The sequence below is a fragment of the Aotus nancymaae genome, unplaced genomic scaffold (assembly GCF_030222135.1).
Source record: "Aotus nancymaae isolate 86718 unplaced genomic scaffold, 86718_ANA_hifiasm-v0.15.2.pri h1tg000041l, whole genome shotgun sequence".
NCBI lineage: Eukaryota > Metazoa > Chordata > Mammalia > Primates > Aotidae > Aotus > Aotus nancymaae.
This window is the reverse complement of record NW_026988455.1, coordinates 19,780,313-19,804,378: the sequence shown is the minus strand read 5'-3', so window position 1 is coordinate 19,804,378 and position 24,066 is coordinate 19,780,313. Positions and strand designations below refer to the sequence as shown.

General features: G+C 38.1%; 1 protein-coding gene across 3 annotated transcripts; it reads left to right on the top strand.

Annotated features, from left to right (window-relative positions):
* Positions 1–4,826: 4,826 nt before the first annotated feature.
* ZNF658 (zinc finger protein 658) lies at positions 4,827–23,625 on the top strand. 3 transcript variants are annotated; one of them, XM_012463059.3, is made up of 6 exons: positions 4,827–4,902; positions 5,464–5,570; positions 7,640–7,698; positions 12,378–12,504; positions 12,795–12,890; positions 19,785–23,625. In XM_012463059.3, the coding sequence occupies exons 3-6, from the start codon at positions 7,684–7,686 to the stop codon at positions 22,706–22,708; spliced, it is 3,162 nt and encodes a 1,053-aa protein (XP_012318482.2). In that variant the 5' UTR covers positions 4,827–4,902; positions 5,464–5,570; positions 7,640–7,683; the 3' UTR covers positions 22,709–23,625. The 3 variants fall into 3 exon arrangements, with proteins under 3 accessions (XP_012318482.2, XP_064217623.1, XP_012318493.2); XM_064361553.1 differs by having other exon boundaries at positions 5,464–7,698; XM_012463070.3 differs by lacking the exon at positions 4,827–4,902 and having other exon boundaries at positions 5,118–5,570.
* The last annotated feature ends 441 nt before the right edge of the window (positions 23,626–24,066 follow it).

Below are 24,066 nucleotides of genomic sequence, written 5' to 3'. Positions count from 1 at the left end.
TGGTGCTCCTGCATAAACAGCTGAGGATTACAGCTAAAAGAACTAAAGACTCAGACCTTACTTCTGGAGTCTATAAACGCCCAAAGATAAGAGGGGAGACCGAAAGAAGGACACTAGAGGAAATTTTACTTTTGACATCACAGCTACAGCAAACAGGAAACATAGTTTAACTCTTAGCCAGATAAACATTAAACTTTACATTAAAGACCTATCTGCTATAGTAACTTTCATCTGATGTATCGTATTTGGCTTCCAGTAAAAATTGCAGTGCATTAAAAGGCAAAATAACACAGTCTGAAGAAACAAAGCAAGTGTCAGAACTGGACTCAGAATTGGCAGAGGTTTTGGAATTACCAGACTTGAAATTGCAAATGACTGCAATTAATATGCTAAGGACTGTAATGGAAAAAGTGAATACCATCCAAGAACTGATGGATAATGTAAACAGAGAGATGTAAACTCTAAAAAGAATCCAAAGTAAATGTTACAATTCAAAAACAATAAAAATGAAGACTGCTTTCCTGTGCTCATTAACAGACTGCATATAACTGAGACAGACTCCGTGAGCTCAAAGATATGTCAATATATACTTCCAAAAGTTAAATGCAAAGAGATACATTATTTTTTTTAAATGGAACAGAATATCCAAGAAGTGACATAACTACAAAAGTAACATACATATAATAGGAATAAGAAAAAGAGAAGGAAAAATGAATGTAAGAAATAGCTGAAGTAATAATAGCTGATAATTTTTCAAAATTAATAAGAGGCACCCAACTATAGACCAGGAAACTAAGAAAATGCTTATCAGGCTAAATAGCAGGTAACATACAGCTAGACATATCATATTCAAACTGTAGAAAATCAAAAACAAGGAGAAAAGTCTTGAAAGGAGGTGGATGGGGTGAGGGGATGTTACATGTTGAGAAACATAATAAGAACCACATCAGACTTCTCTTCAGAAACCACATGAGTAAGAGTGGAGTGAAATATTTAGTGTTGGCAGAAAAAAATCCACTAACCTAGAATTTCACATCCAATGAACAACTCTGTGCCCACAAATTCTATAACATAGATGAAATGGACCCATTTCCTAGAAAACACAATGTACCAAAACTCATACAAAGAAGAAATAAACTACTTGAGTAGGCCTATATCTATTAAAGAAATGGAATTAATAATTAATAACCATTTTATAAAAAGCTCCAAGCCAACATAGTTTCACTGGTGAATTCTGCCAAAGATTAAGACAGAAATTCTCTACAATCTTTTCAATAAAATAGAGGAGATACTTTCTAATTAATTCTATAAGCCAGCAGTGGCTAAGACTAAAACCAGACAAAGACATTAAAAGACAGGAAAACTAGAGACCAATGTTTCTCATGAATATGGAAGTAAAGTCCCTCAACAAAATGTTAGCAAATAGAATTCAATAATATTTAAGAGGAATTATATACCATAATTTGGATTTATCCCATGTATGTATGCACAGGTGTTTCAACATTGAAAATCCAATCTAATCCATCTCGTCAACCAGTTAAAGAAAAAAATCAAATAATCATATAATAAATGCAGAAAATGCACTTGACAAAATCCAATCCCTATTTATGATAAAAACTCTCAGCAAACAAGGAACAGAAGGAAGCTCCTCAACTTGAGAAAGAAATTTACAGAAAACTCATAGCTGACATCATACTTAAATACTGAGAAACAAAATGCCCCTAAGATAGTGATAAAGGCAAGGATTTCCCCTCTCACCATACCTATTCCACATCATACTGAAAATCCTAGCTAATGAAAAAAAACATGAAAATGAAGTAAAAAGCCTACAGATAGGGAAGAAAGTAATAAAACTATCTTTGTTTGCAGATGCTATGATTATCTATGTAGAAAACACCAGAGTTGACAGAAAAACATCTAGAACTAAGTGATTATTATCAAGGTTGCACTATACAAGCTTATTATACAAAAATCAATTACATTCCTATAAACCAACAATGAAAATTGGAATTTGAAATTAAAAACAACCATTTGCATTATCATCAAAACAATGAAATATTTAGGTATAAATCTAACAAAATACATGCAAGATTATATGAGGAAAAGTACAAAACTCAAATGCAAGAAATAAAGAACTAAATGGAGAGATATTCCATGTTAATGGATAGGAAGATTCAATATTGTTAAGATATTAGTTCCTACCAATTTGATCAACAGATTCAACACAATCTCAATCAAATATCAGCAAGTTATTTTATAGACATCAACAAACTGATTCTAAAGTTTATATGGAAATGCAAAAGACCCAGATAGCCAACTCAGTAGTGAAGAAAAAAAAAGTCAGAAGACTAACACCACCTAGCCTCAAAAATTACTATAAAGGTACAGTGATGAAGGCAGTGTCATATTGGTGAAATAACTGACAAGTATTAATAGATCAATGGAACAAAATAGAGAACCCAGAAAAAGACCCACACAAATATCATAAACTAATCTTTGACAATAGAACAAAGGCAATACAGTGGAGAAAAAATGGCTTTTTCTACAAATGTTGCTGGCACAATGTGAAATTTTAAAAAGGTATTTCAAAGTTGTTTCCACATTTTCAGATATCTTCATAGCAGTACTCCACTCCTGGTTCCAATTTTCTGTATTAGTCCATTTTCACACTGCTATGAAGAGCTACCTAGGGTAAGAAGAAAAGAGGTTTAGTTGACTCACAGTTCTGCAGTCTTAAGTGGAAGCATGACTGGGAGGCCTCAGGAAACTTACAATCATGACAGAAAGTGAAGGGGAAGCAATCACATCTTTACCATGGCAGAGCAAAAGAGAGAGCAAGGGAGGATGTGCCACATATTTTTAAACCATTAGATCTTATGAGAATCCATTTTAATGAGAACAGTAAAGGGGAAATGTGCTCCATGATCCAGTCGCCTTCCATCAGGTCCCTCCTTTAATTTGACATGAGGTTTGGGCGGGTGCACAAATCCAAACCATATCAGGCAGTGAAACGATTTTTTATGATATTATAATGGTGGATATTACATCATTGCATTGGTGGAAATCACACTAAATGACATTATGCATTTGGTAACACTCAGAATTGTAGAGCAGATAGAGTGAAAACTAATGTAAACTGTGTATTTTAAATGTACTAAACGAATGCAATATATTAATAGGGGAAACTGTGTGGGTTGATGAGAGAAGGCATATGTGCTTTCTGCTCAATTTTTCTGTATACCTAAAACTACTCTGTATATCTGTTAATATCCCAGCATTTGGGGAGGCTGAGGCAGACAGATGGCTTGTACCCAGGAGTCTGAGACCAGCCTGGGAAACACAGTGAAACCCTATCTCTACAAAAAAAAAAAAAAAAAAAAAAAAAAAATACAAAAAGGGCAGGCATGGTGGCTCACGCCTGTAATCTAACACTTTGGGGAACTGAGGTGGGGGGATCACCTGAGGTCGTGAGTTCGAGACAAGCCTGACCAACATGGTGAAACCCTGTCACTACTTAAAATACAAAAAATTAGCCAGGCAGGGTGTCAGGTGCCTGTACTGGGAGCTACTTGGGAGGCTGAGGCAGGAGAATCGCTTAAACCCGGGAGGCAGAGGTTGCAGTAAGCTGAGGTCCCGCCGTCGCCCTCCAGCCAGGGCAACAAGAGAGAAACTCCATCTCAAAAACAAAAACAAAAAAATTAGCCAGGCATGTTGGCCCATACTTGCAGTCCCAGCTACTCAGGAGGCTGAAGTGGGAGAGGCAATTGAACCCGGAGGCGGAGGTTGCAGAGAGCCTGGATAGCGCTACTGCACTCCAGCAAAACCCATCTCAAAAAAAAAAGTCTATGAATTAAAAAAAAAAGTTATTGTACCTATCTATTCCTAATTCGTTAAACAGTCAGATGGGTATACACATTTCAAGGAAGGTTCCCTCATGAAAATGCAAGGTTGGTATAATAATCATTTTCATATTTTGGGTTGCATGTGTTTTCACGCATTACATATGTATTTTGAACAGCTAGCTTCCTCCTTCAACCCCTATAAACCCTGTTGATCACAGATGTTACTCTTTTATGTTTTGTAGTATTTGTTCTATTTCACAACCTTATTCGTAAAGCTATTTTTATGTACGTTCACTTTACTTGGCAACTTTGAATTTAAAGGCATACTTTTGAAGGGATAGTAAAGTCTCTCCACTCCCCTTGCACCGCACTCTCCCACACATCTTTTACTGAGTATGGAAAAAAAAAATCAGACCCTCAGAACAGTAGAAAATAGTAAAATGAGCATCATCTGCACGGTATTATACAGATTTAACAATTCTTCACTTTTTACTATATTTGCTTTCTCTCATTGTTTTGAGAAATCATTTTTAAAGTATTTCAATTAAACTACAAACACACAATTGTAAATGTTTCCGTACATATCTTTTAAATATAAGAACAATGTCCTACATTGTCTAGATATTATTCTCAAAGTAACGATAATTTTTCTTAATATTTCTAATTTCCTGTCGAAAGTCACGTTTCCCCAATTGTTAATGTCTGTTGCAGTTGCTTTTTTTTTCCAACCAAGATCGTATCTAGAACTATGCATCGCAGTTTGTGGTCATGCTGACAACCTCAGGGAATTTTGGGAAACTCTGCCTGGGCTCCAAGAGTCCCTCGCAGCGGGTCAAAGCAGCAGAAAAAATTATACTTCCTTCGGTCTTATGGGCTTATGGGAATTGTAGTTTTCAATGTTATGCGCCTACCGCGTAGCACTTCGGGAATAGGGTTTCGGCGCTCCCTCTGCGCATGCGTAAACCCAGCCTCGCCGCCTGTCGTCTGCTTTCCCGGGCCTGAAAGGGACAAGGTGTCCGAGTTCTTAGGTCTGCGCGGGAGCTGAGGCTGCGCATCTGGGGTGAGAGCGCCGGTGACGGGGCTCCTTGCGGCCCGGGGACTTGGGGACGGGCGGGCTCGTGTGCAGTGGACAGCAGCAGGCAGCCTCGGGAGTCCCCAGGCTGGTCCTCCCTCTCCTCCCCTGCCCAGGTCGCGGGCCCGGGCCGAGTCCTGCCTGCAGTTGTGGGGGCTGCCCGGCCCCGCGGAGCTGCGGGCGTGAGAAGGGGAATGTGCATGGATAAGGTTGACGGCAAACAGGAGATTACTAGTAACTCGTGTTCCTATTCTGAGAATTAAATAAGTTGTCACCTGTGAAGCATTTTGTCGTTTCTGTAATAGTCACTGTGTGAAATGTAACCTACTCTCAGAATTATGAGACACTTGTTCTCATCGTTTGGTATTTCACTTAACCTTCACAACGACCCTCCTTGGTATAAACGTGCCATTTTTAAAAAATGGACGGAAGTTCATGGGGATGGGTACCCCGAGGCACACACTAGTAGGTGAGTGAGGTGAGGTGCAAATGCCAACAGATGTGACTCCTGTCCTGCTCTTTCTAATATGCTGTCTGTCTGAAACCCAGACTTGCCAGTACTGGCCTAAAGCCTTCAGAGCGCTTTTGCAGAGTCGCCTGTCACCAGATCTGCGTAGATGATTGTGAAGTGAATGTGGACAGAATCTCACCAAGTGGTAAATACATCCTGCGATCTGTCGGGTCTCTACAGGACCTCTGATTCAGGTTGAGGCTCCTGATACCTCTTGTACTGTTCCCACTGTCTCTCTCTGCAAAGGCACAGATTGATACTCTAGTGCTGTCTTGTCCAGTAGAAAGATAAGGAAGATAAGGCAAAACACAAATATAATTAAGAATTTTTGACCAGGCACGGTGGCTCATGCCTGTAATCCCAGCACTTTGGGAGGCTGAGGCCGGTGAATCACCTGAGGCCAGGAGTTTGAGACCAGCCTGGCCATCATGACAAAACCCTGTCTCTACAAAAATACAAAAATTAGCCAGGTGTGGTTGTGCACACCTGTAATCCCAGCTACTTGAGAGGCTGAGGCACGAGAATCGTTTGAACCCAGGGGAGGCAGAGGCTTCAGTGAGCCAAGATTGCGCCACTGCAAAATTCTTTTTTGAGACAGAGTCTTGCTCTGTCGACCAGGTGAGACTCTGTTTCAAAAAAGAGAAGAGTTTAGAATTTTGCAGTAGCTACAGTAAAGAAAAGAGGCAGGCAAAATCAGTTTTACTGCTTTATTTTACTTAACTCATTGCATCCTAAATATTCAGCTTGTGGCACTGGCCAAACTTCAGGTGTGCAATGGTTGTATGTGGCTGATGGGTGCAGTGCTGAATAGCACATGTTTAGTGACTGTCAAGAGTCAAGTTTAGGGTACTGGGTGAAGGTTTCAAGTAAAGTGAGTTTCTCAGGCCCAAGTTCTAGCCCCTCTGGAGCAAAGCAGCTCCTACGAGGCAATAAAGAGGGAATCCTAGGGACCACTGCCATAGAACAATAGCCCATTTGATGGAGGAGACCTCTTCTAGAGCTTCAGAGCGGAGGCAGAAGATTCTAGAAAGGAGCAAGTCCTGATTGTTTCCCCAGAGGCATTCTTGATTCCCTGTATAATATGAGTCAAATTTAGTGATGTCACCACATCCAGAAGCCATCCCAGAATGTGTGACTTTGCTGTGGACTAACTTGCAGAAGGTGATTCCCTGCAGTTGAGAGGGATGAGTGATTGTCAAGCTGAGTCGAAAAAGATACTTTACTTGAGGCCTGGTTAGGTCATGATATCCAGGGAAGACGTAATCAGCTGTCCAGATCCAAAACAGCCACCCATTTTCCTCCATTCTCCCTTCACTTCTTCCACATTCTGAGTCACTCTCTCACCGTGTTCATCACCACATGTGGCATTTAGAGTAATACTAATTCTCCCTCTTTCCTGGTAGGGGAGGAAGAATTTCCTATATTGGAAGCCCAAAAATATTGGGCCTGAAATTCCTTGCATAAAACATCCCATCTTTATTTTTTTCTGTGGAAACTCTAACTCTGGGTATAAAGACAGTAAGAACTGGATTAATAAATTAGCCTGAGTAGTTCCTTTTTTAAAAAATTATTTTTAAATTTGTTTTTTATGTTTTCTATTTTTAGTAGAGACGGGATTTTGCCATGTTGGCCAGGCTGGTCTCCAACTCTTGGCCTCCAGCAGTTCACCTGCCTCGGGCTCCCAAATTGCTGGGATTATAGGCGTGAGCCACCATGCCCGGCTGGGTAGTGTTTTGACATTAGTTTTAATGAAGGTAAACAGCTTCACCTCTGTGTACCTGAACTTGTTTAGTCCTTTGTTTTATTTTTACTTTTTTGTTAGTCCAAAAGGGAACATAATTGTTAATAAATCAACATAATTATTAGTAAATCAACAAAAAACAGTATAACTTTACTTAGTGAAAATGCAAGGTTAAGCACACGTAATCCTTTCAGAGGTGCACATGTTCAGGTGTTGCTATCTTCGAGTGGCCCTTCTTGTCCCTTTTCAAGAGTCAAAAGGACATTCTGCATTGGGAATCCTTTTCTCCAACTGAGAGTGATGAAATTGTTTTTAGGCACGTGAATAGATTTACGTGCTCCTTAATTACAATGGGATTATGTCATAGTAAAACCATTGTCAGGCTGAACCATTTCATGTCAGGGACCATTTCTGTAGGAAGTATGAGGCAGACCAGGTCTCTCATGACCCCATTGATCTTTCCTCCTCCCCAGCTGAACCTCCACAGTTCTCTACACTCTTCCAGGAGCAACAGAAAATGAACATGTCTCAGGTGAGTTTGGTTTTTAAAAACCAGTTAATTTTGCAATTGTTTCTTAAGAGTTTATGTGTCTGTACGTTAACATGGAAAAGTAGAAATAGAAATGGATCAGACACATTCATAGAAGATGTAGAAATGCAGGTGAATAGCTGAGCAAAGTGGCATGTGGTGAGATGCAGACCCTCTGATATTACAAATTTATGAAATTGTGCTTCACATTTATTTCTGAGGTTATTGACAGCCATGGTAGAGTGTCAGACAGACAATACTTAAAGGTTTACATTGATGAGAAGGATAAAGCAAACTGATTTATCATGGAATATAAAAATAAAGATAATGAAATGTATTTACTCTTCAAGTAGGTGACTTAGTTAACAAATTGCCAAATAACAGAATATTATTTCTTCTTCAATAGAAGTGGAAACTATAATACTAAATTTGAACACATTCAGTATTGTTTTACAAGAACTCCAGTGCAACTCCAATGCAGGGGTTGAATTTAATATTTTTCTGATGAATCAACTGAATGTTTTTAACATCACTCTCATTAAATATTTTAAGTACGATGATATTCAGGTTACTCAGCAGGCAGTCCAAAATTTTGTTCTCTTTCAGGTATTTTCACACTTAGTATTTAATGTCAAATCTCCGTAGGATGCCTTGGTTTTTTCCAACTTGCCTGGGAACTCCAGTGTCCCTACCTAGAGGATAATCAAATCTAGTGGATGTGGTCTTTTCCTTTCCTTGCTTGGCTTTTCTGAAGCTCTTTGCTCAATGTCTCACTCTGTCCTGGAACCTTTCCCCGTTACTGATGCCCTCCACTCTCCTGTCCTTCCCCTGCTGATGTCTTCATGGAGCTGCCTTCCTTGTCCTTTCACTTGGCTCAGCCTCAGTTTCTCTCCTGGCTCTTTAGTCTTCTCTGTTGTCTCCAGATATTTTGTCTTCCTTTGTTTTTTCTTTTTTTAAAATCCCTTTTTTGAGATTCAATTCACATATCTTACCATTTACCCATTTAAAGTGTAGAATTCAGTGATTTTTTTTTGTATATTCTGAGAAAATGTGCTAATATCACCACAGTCAACTTTAGACCATTTTTCTTGCCTGAGAATGAAGCTGTGTACACTAAAACTACCACTTCATTCCCTATGAACCGTAAACAACCACTAACCTGCTCCTCTGTCTATAGTTTTGCTGAACCACTCCCTTTATTACTTCTTACAGGCAGTCTTGCCTGTGATGAATTCTCTCAGGTTTTGTTTACCTGGCAAGATTACAATATCTCCATTATTCCTGGATATAGAGGTTATTGGTTGACAGTCTTTGTTTCAGCACTTTGAATATGTCATCCCATTGCCCTCTGTCCTCCATAGTTTCTCATTAAAAATCAGCCTTTAATATGATGACCTGTTTCTCTGTTATGGCTATCACGATTGTCTCTCTTTATTTTTTTAACACTCTGACTCTCATGTCCAGGTGTGGATTTCTATTTATCTGTCTATTTATTTAGAGACAGTCTCTTGCTCTGTCACCTAGGCTTGAGTGCAGTGGCACGATCTCAGCTCACTGTAACCTCCACCTCCCAGTTTCAAGTGATTCTTGTGGCTCAGCCTCCTGAATAGCTGGGATTACAGACTTTCACCACCATGCCTGCCTAATTTTTGTATTTTTAATAGAGGTGGGGTTTTGCCATGTTGGCCAGGCTGCTCTCGAACTCTTGTCCTCAAGTGATCTGCCTGCCTCAGTTTCCCAAAGTGCTGATATTACAGACGTGAGCCACCACCCCCAGCCAGTGTGGATTTCTTTCTCCAAGTGTATTATACTTAAAGTATGTGAAACATTTTGGATATGTAGATTTATCATTTTCATCAGATTTGGGAGTTTCTTAGCCATTATTCTGATACTGTTTTAGACCCTTTCTATCTCTACCCTGTTAGTCTATTTGGCATATATTGGTAAGCTCGATACTGTCCAACAGTTAATTTCTTGTTATTTTTCTTTGTTTCTCACTGCATAATCTCACTGGGCATGTTGTCCAGTTGTTTCATTCTTCCACCTGCTCAGACCTGCTGTTTTTCTTTGGTAAAATGTTTGTTTTAGTTTTGTACTTTTCAACTTTAGAGTTTCTATTTGGTTCCTTTTGAGTTTCTGTCTATTGATATCCTTTATTGGATGAGATGTTATTCTAATACTTTCTTTTAGTCCTTATATATCATTTCCTCTAAGTCTTTGACTGTATATAAAATAGTTGATTTAAAGTCATTGTCTAATAAGTCCAATGCCTGCTTCCTCATGAGCAGTTTCTGTTGATTGTACTTTTTTCCTGCATATGAGTCTTACTTGGTTGTTTCTTTTCTTGTTTTGCATTTTTTTTTTTGTTGAAAACTATACATTTTAAATAAAATAAGGTGGCAGCTCTAGAAAACTTTCATGATTTGCTGGGATTGTTGAAATTTGTCTGGCAACTTTTTAATTGATTCAGTAGAGCCTGTGTTTATTATCACGTGTGGCCACAGAAGTCTGCAGAAATTTTCTTAGATGCCTGAAACCTTAAGTAAGTCTCTCATTCTTTGCCAAAGAGCCTCATGAGTGCTAGAGCATTCCTTTAACAGTCATCCAGGCAATTTATAACTCCATGTTAGCCTTCACTTCCTGTTCACCCTAAACCTCAGGGTTACCCAGGGTGACAGTGTAGGACCTTCTCACATCTTTCCCGAGCATATTCACAGTCCTGGGCATATGCTCAGCACTATGCATGTAGGAGACCTTCTAGAGTCTAGAATCTGTAGAAGCTTTTCAAAAGCTTTCTGAACATTCCATTCCCCAGTTTTTCCTTTCTAATAAAGGTTTTTGATTAGATTATTATCTATGTCAGGTGTTATCCACAGCCTCAGGTAGCTGCTAAGTTAAACAATTGCCTTTGAATGTTTCTGGCAAATGCCTTCAAGGATAAAGCTTTGCACACTGGGGAACTCTTGAGTTAATTCAGACAATAAGCCTTGCAAGTGAGTTCTTCCAGGGAACCACAGATTTGGTCGGATAATGAGCATTTTCTGGGAATGAGACTTTGGCTGACCTGCGACCCAGTCTGCCTCATCCAGTGGGTACCAGGCCGCTAGATTGCCCTGTTGCTTCAGACATTTCTTAAAGCTAATGCCGAATTGGAGCAAGAGGGAGGGAGATAGGGCAGGTTGAAATGACACAAGATCATTGTTCTTACTGTGATGCAGCTGTTTTTCTGATATCAATGTTCTGCAGATTGCTGTAAGCCTTTGGTAGCTTCTAGAGTTCTGAAAAAGTGGATTCTGCAGTTTTTGCCAGTTCCTCATTGCTTTTGTGGAAGAAGGAATTTTCTTGGATCTCTACTTCAGTGTCTGTCATCACTTGCTAATTTGAATTTGAAGTCTTTTTGTTGTGGAAAGTTTCTCTTTTCTCAATTTCTAAGACTCTGCCCCCTCCTGATCCTATTATTATATTTCAGAAACCATCTCTGGCTTTGTGGTCTATACTTTTTCTGCTTTGTGGTTCCTCAGGTATTGTTTTTGGTTCTTTTCTTTCTTCAATCCCTATGTGCTCAAGAAGCTGTCTATCTGTCTTTGCTAACTTCACTCACCACCTGAATTGCTAGTGACTCAAATGCTTGTCTTCATCCCCATCCTCCCTTTTGTGCTCTAAAATCGTGTGTCCTGGTCGAAGGAATAGTTCTAGCTGTGTACCAACATGAACAGAACTCTCACTGAATTTTCTAACACATTTTTTCTTGTTTCTCAAATATCAGTTTTGGCACCACCAAGCAGCTGCTCATTTTGAAATATACATTGTTATTCACACTAGTCATCATCCTGTGCAATATCTCAAAAACTATTCCTCTCATGTAACTGAAACTTTGTGCCCTTTGACCAGTGCCTCCCCATTCCTCACCCCTCACCCCTCACCCCCAGCCTCTGGTAACCAACATTCTACTCTCTACATCTATGAATTTGAACTTTTTAGATTCCACATGTAAGTGAGATATAATTTGAAATATTTGTCTTTCTGTCAATTAAAAACAAAAATTTTTTAAAAGGAGCTGCTCATACAGCTAGACTGAGTAGCTGTACAGGAAAGTAGTTATTAAATGGTTGTAGCTTCTTTTCTGTGATTATATCCCTATTCTTACATCCACTGCTGGGACTTCTGTGTAGGAAGTGTTCTCTTATGCTGGTCTCTTTGGTTCCAACTGTTTTGTAGCTGTTCTCTGCTCTTCATGTGCTCTGCGCTTGTATATTTGTATACATTTATTGATACATAAGTTTGGTCAGGGTATCTCCAGACCTCACATATATCTCTTCCTTTTACAGTGATGATGTTCAGGGAGGGTGTGAATGTCCTAGAGACTACCCTGGATAATCTGCAGAGATGTGGAAGAAGGAAGGAGGTGGTTGGAAGGAAGTTGTAGGAAGTTGTTTTACACTGAATTTTTTTTTTTGTCTTAAAACCTAGAATTCATAAATGTAAATAGATAAATTATGGCAAGTTAAAAATGTTTTCATTAAGTAACATATGTTAAGACAATATTGGGTCTAAAATAGGCCTTTATAACCATTCATTTTAGAGCCTCAAAGTAGTAGCTCTCAAAGATATTTTCTGTGTCACCTAATTCTGAACCTTTGAAGAAACCGTTGTTACATTTGTTGTGATAAATGTTGTTACAGGCATCAGTGTCATTCCAGGATGTGGCTGTGGAATTCACCCAGGAGGAGTGGCAGCACTTGGGCCCTGTTGAGTGGACCCTCTACAGAGATGTGATGCTGGAGAACTACAGACACCTCGTCTCAGTGGGTGAGCACAGCTTACCATGGGGCGCTCTCTAGAATATATGTTCCCTTTTTAAAAATTATCAAAACACACGGACCCTTTATAGAGATTAAAGAGGTTATAGGCTTTGGATTAAAAGGTCTGAAGTAGTTGAAACCTTTACAGAAACAAAAGAAACGTGTTACTACTTTCCCAATAAAAACTTCAAATTAATACTCTCAGTTAATGCTTTGCTGCCGTATCTTTTTTCAACTTTGGAAACCCAAAAGCTCATGGATCTGGTCCATGTATACCTTCAATTATTTTGTTTATAGGATATTGCATTACCAAACCCAAGGTGATCTCCCAGTTGGAGCAAGGAGAAGAGCCATGGTCCTTAGAAGATGAATTCCTGAACCAGAAGTACCCAGGTAAGTGGACGTTAACAGAAGGAGCCCTCTGGGCTAGACAGACTTTAGAGAGAGAGCAACTTTGGAAGTTTTTTTTAACTGCTTTATTGAGATATAATTCACATCTCATACAATTCACTCATTTAAAGTGTACAGTTCAGTGACTTCAAGCAACCACAGATCAAAACTATTTAGGGAGGAAATATTGCACTTCCATTCATCGTGTGTAGGCATTTTTTTCCTGTCATTATTCCCTGAACAATACAGTATAACAATTATTTACCTGATATTTGCATTGTATTAGGTAGCATAGTTAATGTGGTGATGATTTAAAGTATACAAGAGATGTGCATAGATTATATGCAAATACTATGTCATTTTGCATCAAGGACTTGGGCATTTGCAGAATTTGGTATTCAAGAGCGTCCTGGAACCAGTTCTCCATGGATACCAGAGGATGACTGTATATGCAGACATCACTAATTAATTTTCATCACCTCAAAGAAACCTATACCCTTTAGTTATCACTCTCCTATCCCCTCTGCAGCCCTAGGTAACCACCAGTCTACTTCTGTCTCTATAGATCTGCCTATTTTGGACATTTTATATAAATGGTATCACATAAAATATGTGGTCTTTTGTGATTGGTTTGTTTTCTTTAGCATAATATTTACGACTAGTCATAGAATACATGTTTCATTCTTTTTATGGCCATTTGTTCTGTTGTGTAGATATACCACCTGTTTGTCCATTCATCAGTCAGTAGGTATTTGGGATTCTACCTACAAATAATGCTAATGTAAACATTGATTTACAAGTTTTTGCATGGACAATTGTTTTTATTTCTTAAGTGTCTGTTCCTAGGAGTGAAACTGCTGGGTGGTCATATGATATCTGTGTCTTTATCTGTTTGAGGAACCACCAGACTGTTGTTCTAAATGTGCCATTTTCCATTCCTAACAACAGCATACGGGGATTCTGATTTCTCCACATCCTTACCAATACTTGCTGTTATTTGACTTTTTGATTCTGGCCACCCCGTGGTTATGAAGCAATATCTCATTGTGGTTTTGCTTCACATTTCTGTATTAGTCAGCTAGGGCTATTATAATAAATACCATAGGCTGGGAAGCTTAAACAACAGAAATTCTTGTGATTCTGGAGGCTGGAAGTACAAGATGGAAGTGCTAAGAAGTTGGTTTCTAGTGAAGCCTGTCTTCCTGGCTTGAAGACAGCCACTTTCTTGCTGTGTTTTCATGTGGCCTTTCCTCTGTGCACATGCAGTGGGAGAGAAAGAATATTCTGGTGTTTTTCCTCTTCTTATAAAGATATCTTATAAAGATACTGCTAGATTAGGGCCCTTCCCTATGACCTCATTTTTACCCTGATTGCCTCTGTGAAGGCCTTGTCTGCAAATACACTTAAACTGTGGGTAGGGCTTCAAGGTAAGAATTTAGGAAGGATGAGACAACAATTTCCCTGGTCACTAATGATATCAGACATCTTTTTATATGCCTATTAGCCTTTGTACTAATAAATGATTCCAGGAATCTTAAAAAGTTATAGTGTTCAATGTAATTTTTAGAATAAGAAAGTAAAATCATCTTAACTATTTTAAGTGAAGCACACTTAAAGTTTTTCTTGTGAAGCCATAACCAACAAATAGCATCACATAAAGATTGACATAATTTAGAAGCCATAACCAACAAATAGCATCACATAAAGATTGACATAATTTAGATCAAGCATGTTGCCGAGTCACTAAATGTAAATTATTGGATCATATTGATTGTCTGAAAGAGATATCCCTAAATAAATAACATAGAAAGATAATTATAAAAGATTGGTAAAGTTGTTGAGTCAATAAAGATAAAATAATGTAGGTTTCATGTTCTGTATTATTCAGATCTGAATTGAAGCAATAAATGCATTAAAGTAGAAAAAGCTCTCATTCAAGAGCACAGAGAAATGAAAACCTTTAAGGATTTGAATGACTGTACCAAATACTATGATATCAATGTTACTAAAACATAAAATCAATGGAGTTCTAAGAACTTAAAACTCATTAGAATTAGGACATCATAATATGCCTCATCTGATCAAACAGTAGGTACAATGGACATTAAATAAATATGCCAAGAAAGGATATAAATTACATTTGTATTAAAGTGAACTATACATTTGTGTATATGTATGCTAATGCAAAAAACAAAACTTTAACGTTTAAATGGAATAATGATAAAATAGTGAGAGTATACTATTAGTCTAAAGAGAAAACCTCAATAAAGCCAACAAATTAGAATAAGCACAAACAGTATTCTCTGAACCTAGTTTGACAAATCTAGAATAATAATAAAATGAAATCAATCCACCTGAAAAAATTTTAAAGTATCTCTTTTAAACAATATACAAAAAAGTGTAATGCAATTTTGGGTTTGATTTCCTTAATGAAATAATTGTAACCACAAGTTAGAAACCATCAGAGATAGCTAAAGTAGTGGACAGAAGGAAGTTTGTAGTCTCATTAATAAATTAAGCAAGAATGGCATCCAAAATACAGTAATGAAAGCAGAAGAATTTAAAAGTGAAATTGGAAATTAGTAAAATGGAAAACTCAATGTTTCTTACAATAAAAATAAAATGAATGAAACTTTAGCTAACCCTATCAAAGATAAAAGAGAAGCAACACCTATATGATGAATTCAAGTGGGGATACATTTGTAAAGATGTAATGCTATACCAAACAAAATCCCATTCATAAAGCAGAGTGATGCAGGAGGATTTGCTGCTCTACCAGATATTACGCAAAGCTCTGAGCAGCTAAGTAGCATGGAGCAGGGGGTGGGATGGTTTAGTAAATTAGTGAAACAGAGTAGAAAGATCACGAGAAAACATGCACCTGATAGACGATTGGTCTTAGGTGACACTGGAGAACAACGGGAAAAGGATCTTGAGGTATCCATATAGATCAAAACAATAAATCAAATCCAATTGGCTTAAAGACCTAATTATCAAGTAGAAATAGACCTAATTATCAAAAGTAGAAATACTCTAGAAGATGACATAGAATAGGTTAATGGCTCTTCTTAGGGAAGGATTTAATAAAATACAGAATGCATTAACCATGGGAAGGATGGAGTAAATGTATTCCTTTCTACTCTACCCACTAAGTGTAGCTAAATATCTGTATATATAGTTATGCGTTATAGAGATTGCAGTTTCTGTTCCAGACCACTTCAATGAAGCAAATTATCACAATAAAGCAAGTTACACACAATTTTTTCTTTTCCTAGGGCATATAAAAGTTATGTTTATACTATAGTCTTTTCGATGTGCAGTAACATGTCTAAAAAACAGTATGCATTGCCTTAATTAAAATATTTGATTGCCAAAAATGGCTGGGACGGACACAAAGTAAGCACATGCTGTTGGAAAAATGGTGCCAACAGACTTGCCCAACTCAGGGTTGCGACAAACCTTCAGTTTGTAAAGAATGCAATATCTAGCCAGGCACAGTGGCTCACACTTGTAATCACAGCACTTTGGGAGGCCAAGGCAGGCAGATCACTTGAGGCCAGGAGTTTGATACCAGCCTAGTCAATATGGCAAAACCCTGTCTCTACTAAAAATACAAAAAAATTAGCCAGTCATGGTGGCTCACGCCTATAATCCCAGCTAATCAGGAGGCTGAGGCATGAGAATTGCTTGAACCCAGGAGGTGGAGGTTATGGTGAGCCACTACTGTACTCCAGCCTGGGCAACAGAATGAGACTCTGTCTCAAAAAAACAAAAAGTGCAATATTTGTAGAGGAGTATAATAAAGTGAAGTACTTTTCAAGGGTGGAAAGAAGAATGAAGATGCACTGGGAGACTTGGCACCTGATGAAATACAGGGTGGTTAGTGTCATCAGAGTCCTTGTGGGGCTCCTGATCTCTCACCCATGCCCAGGGATAATGTAGAATCCGCAGCCGGGTGTAATGGCTCACACCTGTAATCCCAGCAGTTTGGGAGGTTGAGGCGGATCACCTGAGGTGAGAAGTTTGAGACCAGCCTGGCCAACATGATGAAACCCTGTCTCTACTAAAAGTACAAAAATTAGCCAGGTATGGTGGCAGGCACCTGTAATCCCAGCTACTCTGGAGTCTGAGGCAGGAGAATTGCTTGAACCTGGGAGGCGGAGGTTACAGCGGCCAACATCACACCATTATTGCACTCCAGCCTGGGCGACAAGAGCAAGACTCCGTCTCAAAAAAAAAAAAAAGTAGAAGCCTCCTCTTTCACCTCTAGGGTGTCAGCAGAGATCAGTGGAGAACTGGACTTCCATCCCCACGTGTCAGGTAATGATGCTGCATCTCACTCCTGCTAGTATAACTTTAGAGAAGGCTCACTAAAACTGAATATTAATTTTGGTAAAGTCCAACTTATTAATTTTCTTTTACAGATCCTGCTTTTGTTACCCTATCTAGAAATTTGAAACTCAAAATAACAGATTTAGGAATCCTATTTTCTTCTAGAAATTTTACAGCTTCACTTTTTACACTTAGTTGATAATCCATTTTGTGTTAAATTCTATAGAAAGTATGAGTTAGGTGTCAAGTTTAATTTTTTTTGGAACAGGGAGTCTAGTTATTCCAGCATTACTTTTTGAAAGATTGTTACTTCTCCACTGAATAGCATTTCCACCTTTCTTAGAAAACAGATGGCTGTATATTTGTGGGTCTATTTCTGTAGTTTCTATTTCTTTTCATTCATGTACGTGTCTGTCCTTATGCCAATACCACATTAATGTGATTACTCTAGCTTATTAAGTTTTAAAATCAAGTACTTCTCCAGTTTTCATCTTTTGTATAAATTTTTAAATGTGTTTCATGATCTTTACAAAGGAAACATGTTGGCATTTAAACTGGTGTGCCATTGAATCTATAGAGCAAATTAAAGAGCACTGACATCTTAACAATTGTGTCTTCTAATCCATATACAAAATGTCCCCACTGATTTATTTACTGTTCCTTTGATTTCTTTCATTAATGTCTTTTAGTTTTTAGAACAAAGATGAAAAGGCTTTTTAAATTTTTGTTTTTAATTTTGTTTTGGTACTGTGATAAATATTGTTTCTCTGATTTTAAATTCCAATTCATCACTGTGTGTTTATAGGCATAGATTTGTATATTGGCCTTAGATTCTGCCCTTGCTAAAAACAGTTATTAGTTCAAGGAGCTTTTTAGATTTTAAATGATTTTCTTTCTTTGTAAATTTACTCTGTATCTTTGTGTTTTTATTCTTGCATTATTGCACTGGCTGGTCCTTCCACTGCAGTCTTGTGTAAAGGTGCTCGTAGTAGGCATCCTTGTCTTTTTCCTGATCTTAGAGGGAAAACATTCAGTCTCTCTTGAACATAGTGTTAGTTATAGGCTTTTTGTAGATTCCTTTTATTAAGTTAATAAATTGGTTTTGAATTTTGTTAAAATTTTTGGCATTGATGTGTTGTGTGGTTTTAATTCTTCAGATCTCTGATAGGACATTACCTTGTTTCCCCTTTAAGAAACTAGACAAGGAGAGGACAATAAATTGAAAGAAAGTAGAAGGATGAAAAAGAATGAATCAAACCAAAGGCTTAAATATTTAAAATGTTTTTTTAAATGATAAAAGCCATCAGAGAGAGAGAAAAAAAGAAGACACAAATTATCAATAACAAAAATGCAAGAGAGGACTAACTACTAACACAGCCAACATTCAAGAGATAATAAAACAACATGAACAATAACTCTGTGTTAGTTCGGGCTACTATAACAAATTGCCATAGACTAATAAACTTCTGTTTTTCTCAGTTCAGGAGACTGGAAGTCCGAGATTAGGGTGCCAGTATTCTTGTGAAGACGTCTGAGTTACAGACTACTCACTTCTTGTTACATCGTTACATGGTGAAAAGTGAATTAGCTAGCTGTTAAATCTCCTAACTTATCCCTAGAATGGAACTTTCTCAGGATTCTTCATGGCTCATGGAATGAAACATATAAGAGCATGCAGATCCCCTGTATGTATGGCAGGGGAAAATTAGCTCCCTGCTCAGCCTCCATGGAACCACCAGGAATGTATCATTTTGGTTTGGCCTGAGCATGAGAAATATCAAAAGTGTTTCCTGTTCTGTTAGACTACCATTTTCTCAGACCTCTAGCTGGAAGGAGCAGGCTTTTCTTTGGGTCTGTGCCTGTCAGTGCAGGATTGCAGGTTTCGACAGCACCCATCCAGGATATAGAATAGCCTGGGAATTCTCCACTATGTCATTTCTTAAGTCCCAAAGTCTACTTTCTTTCCATTTTGTAGTCTTTGTGTTTTTGTGTATTTGTTTTTTTGCCTAGGGATTTTTAATTGTAAGAGGGAAAACATGGGAGGAAAGGGGCTACTCTGCCTTGACTGGCCCTGGAAATAATTCCTATTTGTAAATAGCATGGCTGAGGAGAGAATCTGTCTGTGTGCATGAATTATTTAATCTTTGGAAATATGACAGAAACAATAGAATAAAACACATAACAAAACATGGACTGGGCACAGCGGCTCATGCCTGTAATCCCAGCACTTTGGGAGGTCAAGGTGGGAGGATCACTTGAGCTCAGGAGTTTAAGATCAGCCAGGGCAACATAGCAAGATTCTGTCTCTACTAAACATAAAAAAAATAATAATTAGCTGAGCATGGTGGCATACCCCTGTACTCCCACCTAGTAGGGAGGCTGAAGTGGGAGGATTGCTTGAGCCTAGGAGTTCAATGCTGCAGTGAGCTATACTGTTGCCACTGCACTCCAGTCTGGATGACAGAGCAATACCCTGTCTCAAAAACCAAAACCAAAACATGAGTGTAAGTTCTTCTCCATGAGAAATGTAAGATTTATAGTATGTTTCAATTTTTCTTGTTTTAGGACATTTTGAAGTTGATGATTACATCAAAGGGATCTGGGAAAAACAAGAAAAACCTCTGTGGAAAGAGATATTCATTGATGATGCTGACAAAATATTGAGTAAAGAAGGACAGAAAGTTTTAGAAAAAACATTTGATCTGGAAATAGCTCCAGAGTTTTCAGAAAAAATACCCTTTAAATGTGACTCACATAGAATGAATTTGCCAATTGCCTCTGAATTAATTATAAGTGAAAGAAAATATTCAAGAAAGAAGGATAAATACATGAATGTATGTGAGAAATTGCAGCTTGATATTAAGTGTGAGAAAGCTCATCCTGGAGAAAAATCTTATGAACATGGTAAAAATGTGAAAACTTGCAGTTATAAGAAAGATCAGCATTGGAAATTTCAAATTTTGGAGGGGTATTTTGATTGTGATGATAAGACAATTTGTATTGCACCTGAGAGTTTTCCAACAGGAGAAAAATCCTGTAAGGATGATGAATTTAGAAAAAACTCTGATAAAACCACTTTATTTAGCTACATGAGAACTGACACAAGGGGAAGATGCTCTGATCTTAATGAATATGGGACATCCTGTGACAAAACCACCATTGTTGAATACAGTAAAGTTCACATGGCTATGACACACTATGAAGGTAATGAAAGGGGGATTAATTTCAGTAGGAGGTCACCCCTCACTCAATCTCAGAGAACTATTTCAGGACGGAGTGCTTTTGAAAGCAATAAATGTGAAGAAAATTTTAGCCAGAGCTTAGCCCAGGTAGTATATCAGAAAACACAAACTGGAAATAAATTTAGTGAATATAATGAATGTTCAAATGCCCTCCACCAGAAATTAGACTTTACAGAACATCAAAGAATTCACACAGAAGAGAAATTCCACCTTTCTGATGAACATGGGAAATGCAGAAAATCCTTTTACCAGAAAGCACACCTCATTCAGCATCAGAGGACCCATTCAGGAGAGAAACCTTACCGATATGAGGAATTTGGGAAATCCTTTTGTTCAAGTTCACATTCTATTCAGCATCCTGGAACTTATGTGGGATCGAAACTTTATGAATGTAATGAATGTGGGAAAACTTTCTGTCAGAATTCAAACCTCAGTAAACATTTGAGAATTCATATAAAAGAGAAACTTTGTGATAACGATGGCTGTGGAAGATCTTACAAGTCACCCTTCATAGGACACCAGAAAACAGATGCAGAGATGAAACTCTGTGATGGCAGTGAATATGAGAAGACATCACATCTGAAAGGACATCAGAGAATTCTAATTGGGGAAAAACCCTATGAATGTATCGAATTTGGGAAAACTTACTCCAAGACATCACATCTCAGAGCACATCAGAGAATTCACGCAGGTGAAAAACCCTATGAATGTGTTGAATGTGAGAAAGCTTTCTCTCACAAGACACACCTCAGTGTACATAAGAGAGTTCATATAGGGAAGAAACCCTATGAATGTAATGACTGTGGGAAATCTTTTACCTATAACTCAGCCCTGAGAGCCCATCAAAGAATTCATACAGGTGAGAAGCCCTATGAATGCAGTGACTGTGAAAAAACTTTTGCCCATAATTCATCCCTCAGAGCACATCATAGAATTCACACGGGGGAGAAACCTTATGAATGTAATGAATGTGGAAGGTCTTTTGCCCATATTTCTGTTCTCAAGGCACATCAAAGAATTCATACAGGGGAGAAACCCTATGAATGTAATGAATGTGGGAGATCTTTCACCTACAATTCAGCCTTGAGGGCACATCAGAGAATTCACACAGGTAGAAAACCCTATGAATGTAGTGACTGTGAGAAAACTTTTGCCCATAATTCAGCCCTCAGAATACATGAGAGAATTCACACAGGGGTGAAGCCCTATGAATGTAATGAATGTGAGAAAACGTTTGCCCATAATTCAGCCCTTAGAGCACATCAGAACATCCACACAGGGGAGAAGCTCTATGAATGTAATGAATGTGGGAAAACCTTTTTCCAGAAGACACGCCTCAGTACACATCGGAGAATTCACACTGGGGAGAAACCCTATGAATGTAGCAAGTGTGGGAAAACTTTCTCCCAGAAATCATACCTCAGTGGACATGAGAGAATTCACACAGGGGAAAAACCCTATGAATGTAACATATGTGGGAAAACTTTTGTGTATAAGGCAGCCCTCATAGTGCATCAAAGAATTCACACAGGGGAGAAACCCTATGAATGTAATGAATGTGGGAAAACTTTCTCCCAAAGAACACATCTCTGTGCACATCAGAGAATTCATACTGGGGAAAAACCCTATGAATGTAATGAATGTGGGAAAACGTTTGCTGATAATTCAGCCCTCAGGGCACATCATAGAATTCACACAGGGGAGAAACCCTATGAATGTAATGAATGTGGGAAGACCTTCTCCAAGACATCACATCTCAGAGCACATCTTAGAACTCGCTCAGGGGAGAAACCCTATAAATGTAATGAATGTGGCAAAACCTTCTCTGAGAAGTCATATGTTAGCGCACATCAGAGAGTTCATACAGGGGAGAAACCCTACGAATGTAATGTATGTGGGAAGCCATTTGCCCATAATTCAACCCTCAGAGTACATCAAAGAATTCACACAGGGGAGAAATCCTATGAATGTCATAATTGTGGGAAAACATTCTCCCAGAAATCACACCTTTGTGCACACCAGAGAATTCACACAGGGGAGAAGCCCTATGAGTGTAATGAATGTGGGAAGGCTTTTGCCCAAAATTCAACTCTCAGAGTACACCAGAGAATTCACACAGGGGAGAAACCCTATGAATGTGGTGAATGTGGGAAAACTTTTGTCCGTAAGGCAGCTCTTAGAGTACATCACACCAGAATGCATACTAGAGAGAAAACCCTAGCATGTAATGAATTTGGGAAGTCCTGAAGGAACTCATACCTTACTATGTAACATGCAGTACAGAAATTCATGTCACAGAAATTCATGTCACATGGGCTGGAAACTAGTTGCCCTTATTTCCTTTTCCATTAGGCTCATAGCTTGTTGAAAAATCCCAGTATGCCATTCATCCAGGTAGGACTGACCATGGAATGTGGTGCTAATGATACATATTACATTTAATCTTGGCCCTTAAAAACACCTCACCATCTTCCTGGTGGATAAGATGGATTGGAGGCTATTTGTGCAGCAAACTCGGGTCCTGTGTGTTGAAAACCATAGAGCACAGGTAAAGGAAGCTAGAATCTGAAAAACTGGAACAGAATTCACTTCTGGGTCTTCACCAGGGTTTTGTTTTTGTTATTTTAAAGCAAGAATTAAGTTTATAGTCTGTTAAGCTCTTACAAGTTTGGCTTATTAGTTAAATGCACATAGTTTAGCCTAAACTTTCTGTAAAACTGAGATGAAACCTTATGAATATAATCAGTTTTAGAAAAACTAATCAGTTTATTGTGCATCAGAGACTTCACATGAAGAAAAAAACTTGATCAACATCCACTATGATCAGGAGCCTTCATTAAAAATCAGAAATTTTAGGAAAAAACACAAAAGCCTTCACAAAGTTAAATTCCATTAAACATCAAATAATTATAATAAAATTTCATATTTTGAATAAATGACATTTTTCCTAGGTATTTTTTTCTGAGGATGTATGCCAGTTTTAGAATTGGAGATAAAATATTCACTTAAAACTGACTTACCAAAGCTTTTGTTTTGTAATATCAAAAATTTCATAGAACATATATAAGAATATTTACCTGTAGACAAACTCACTGTAGAATGTGAAGTTAAAAATGGAATAATTTGAATTCTGTGGAGAATACGAATAAATGTGAATAGTCTGAGCTATGTGGAACATCTTTGAGTCTGTATATAAACATTATATAAACTCACTGGTGAGTTCTAGTGGGCACCAAGAGCCAAACCTGCACTGGGCCTGTCCACTTCCCTTTCTGAGTGACTGTATCTTCTGATGGCTTCCTTAAACTTGATGCTGTTAGATTTTGGCCTGCCTGCTATGTCTGTATATTAATTAGTCTAGTCCTAAAACTAGTCTTGCCTAGTTTTACTAGGACCTTGGAGATCACAGATTTCCCCAACCACCTTGTGTGTATGTGTGTTAATCAGGGGGATGGGAGTGGGGCAGGGTGATTCTTACATACTTTTTTTTTTCTTTGGCCTTTATTTTATCCCACTCTACTGATTCATTTCCACAGAGCAATTATAAAGTAAGTTGTGTCCTCTCCTTCATTGTATGCATATAGTCTTGGCATCCTGTTTGGAAT

What these genes read in the sequence shown, in the direction of transcription:
- ZNF658 (XM_012463059.3), top strand. An exon ending in CAGACACCTCGTCTCAGTGG is followed by an intron (nt 12,505 to 12,794) that starts GTGAGCACAGCT and finishes TTTTGTTTATAG; the next exon opens with GATATTGCATTACCAAACCC. An exon ending in CCTGAACCAGAAGTACCCAG is followed by an intron (nt 12,891 to 19,784) that starts GTAAGTGGACGT and finishes TTCTTGTTTTAG; the next exon opens with GACATTTTGAAGTTGATGAT.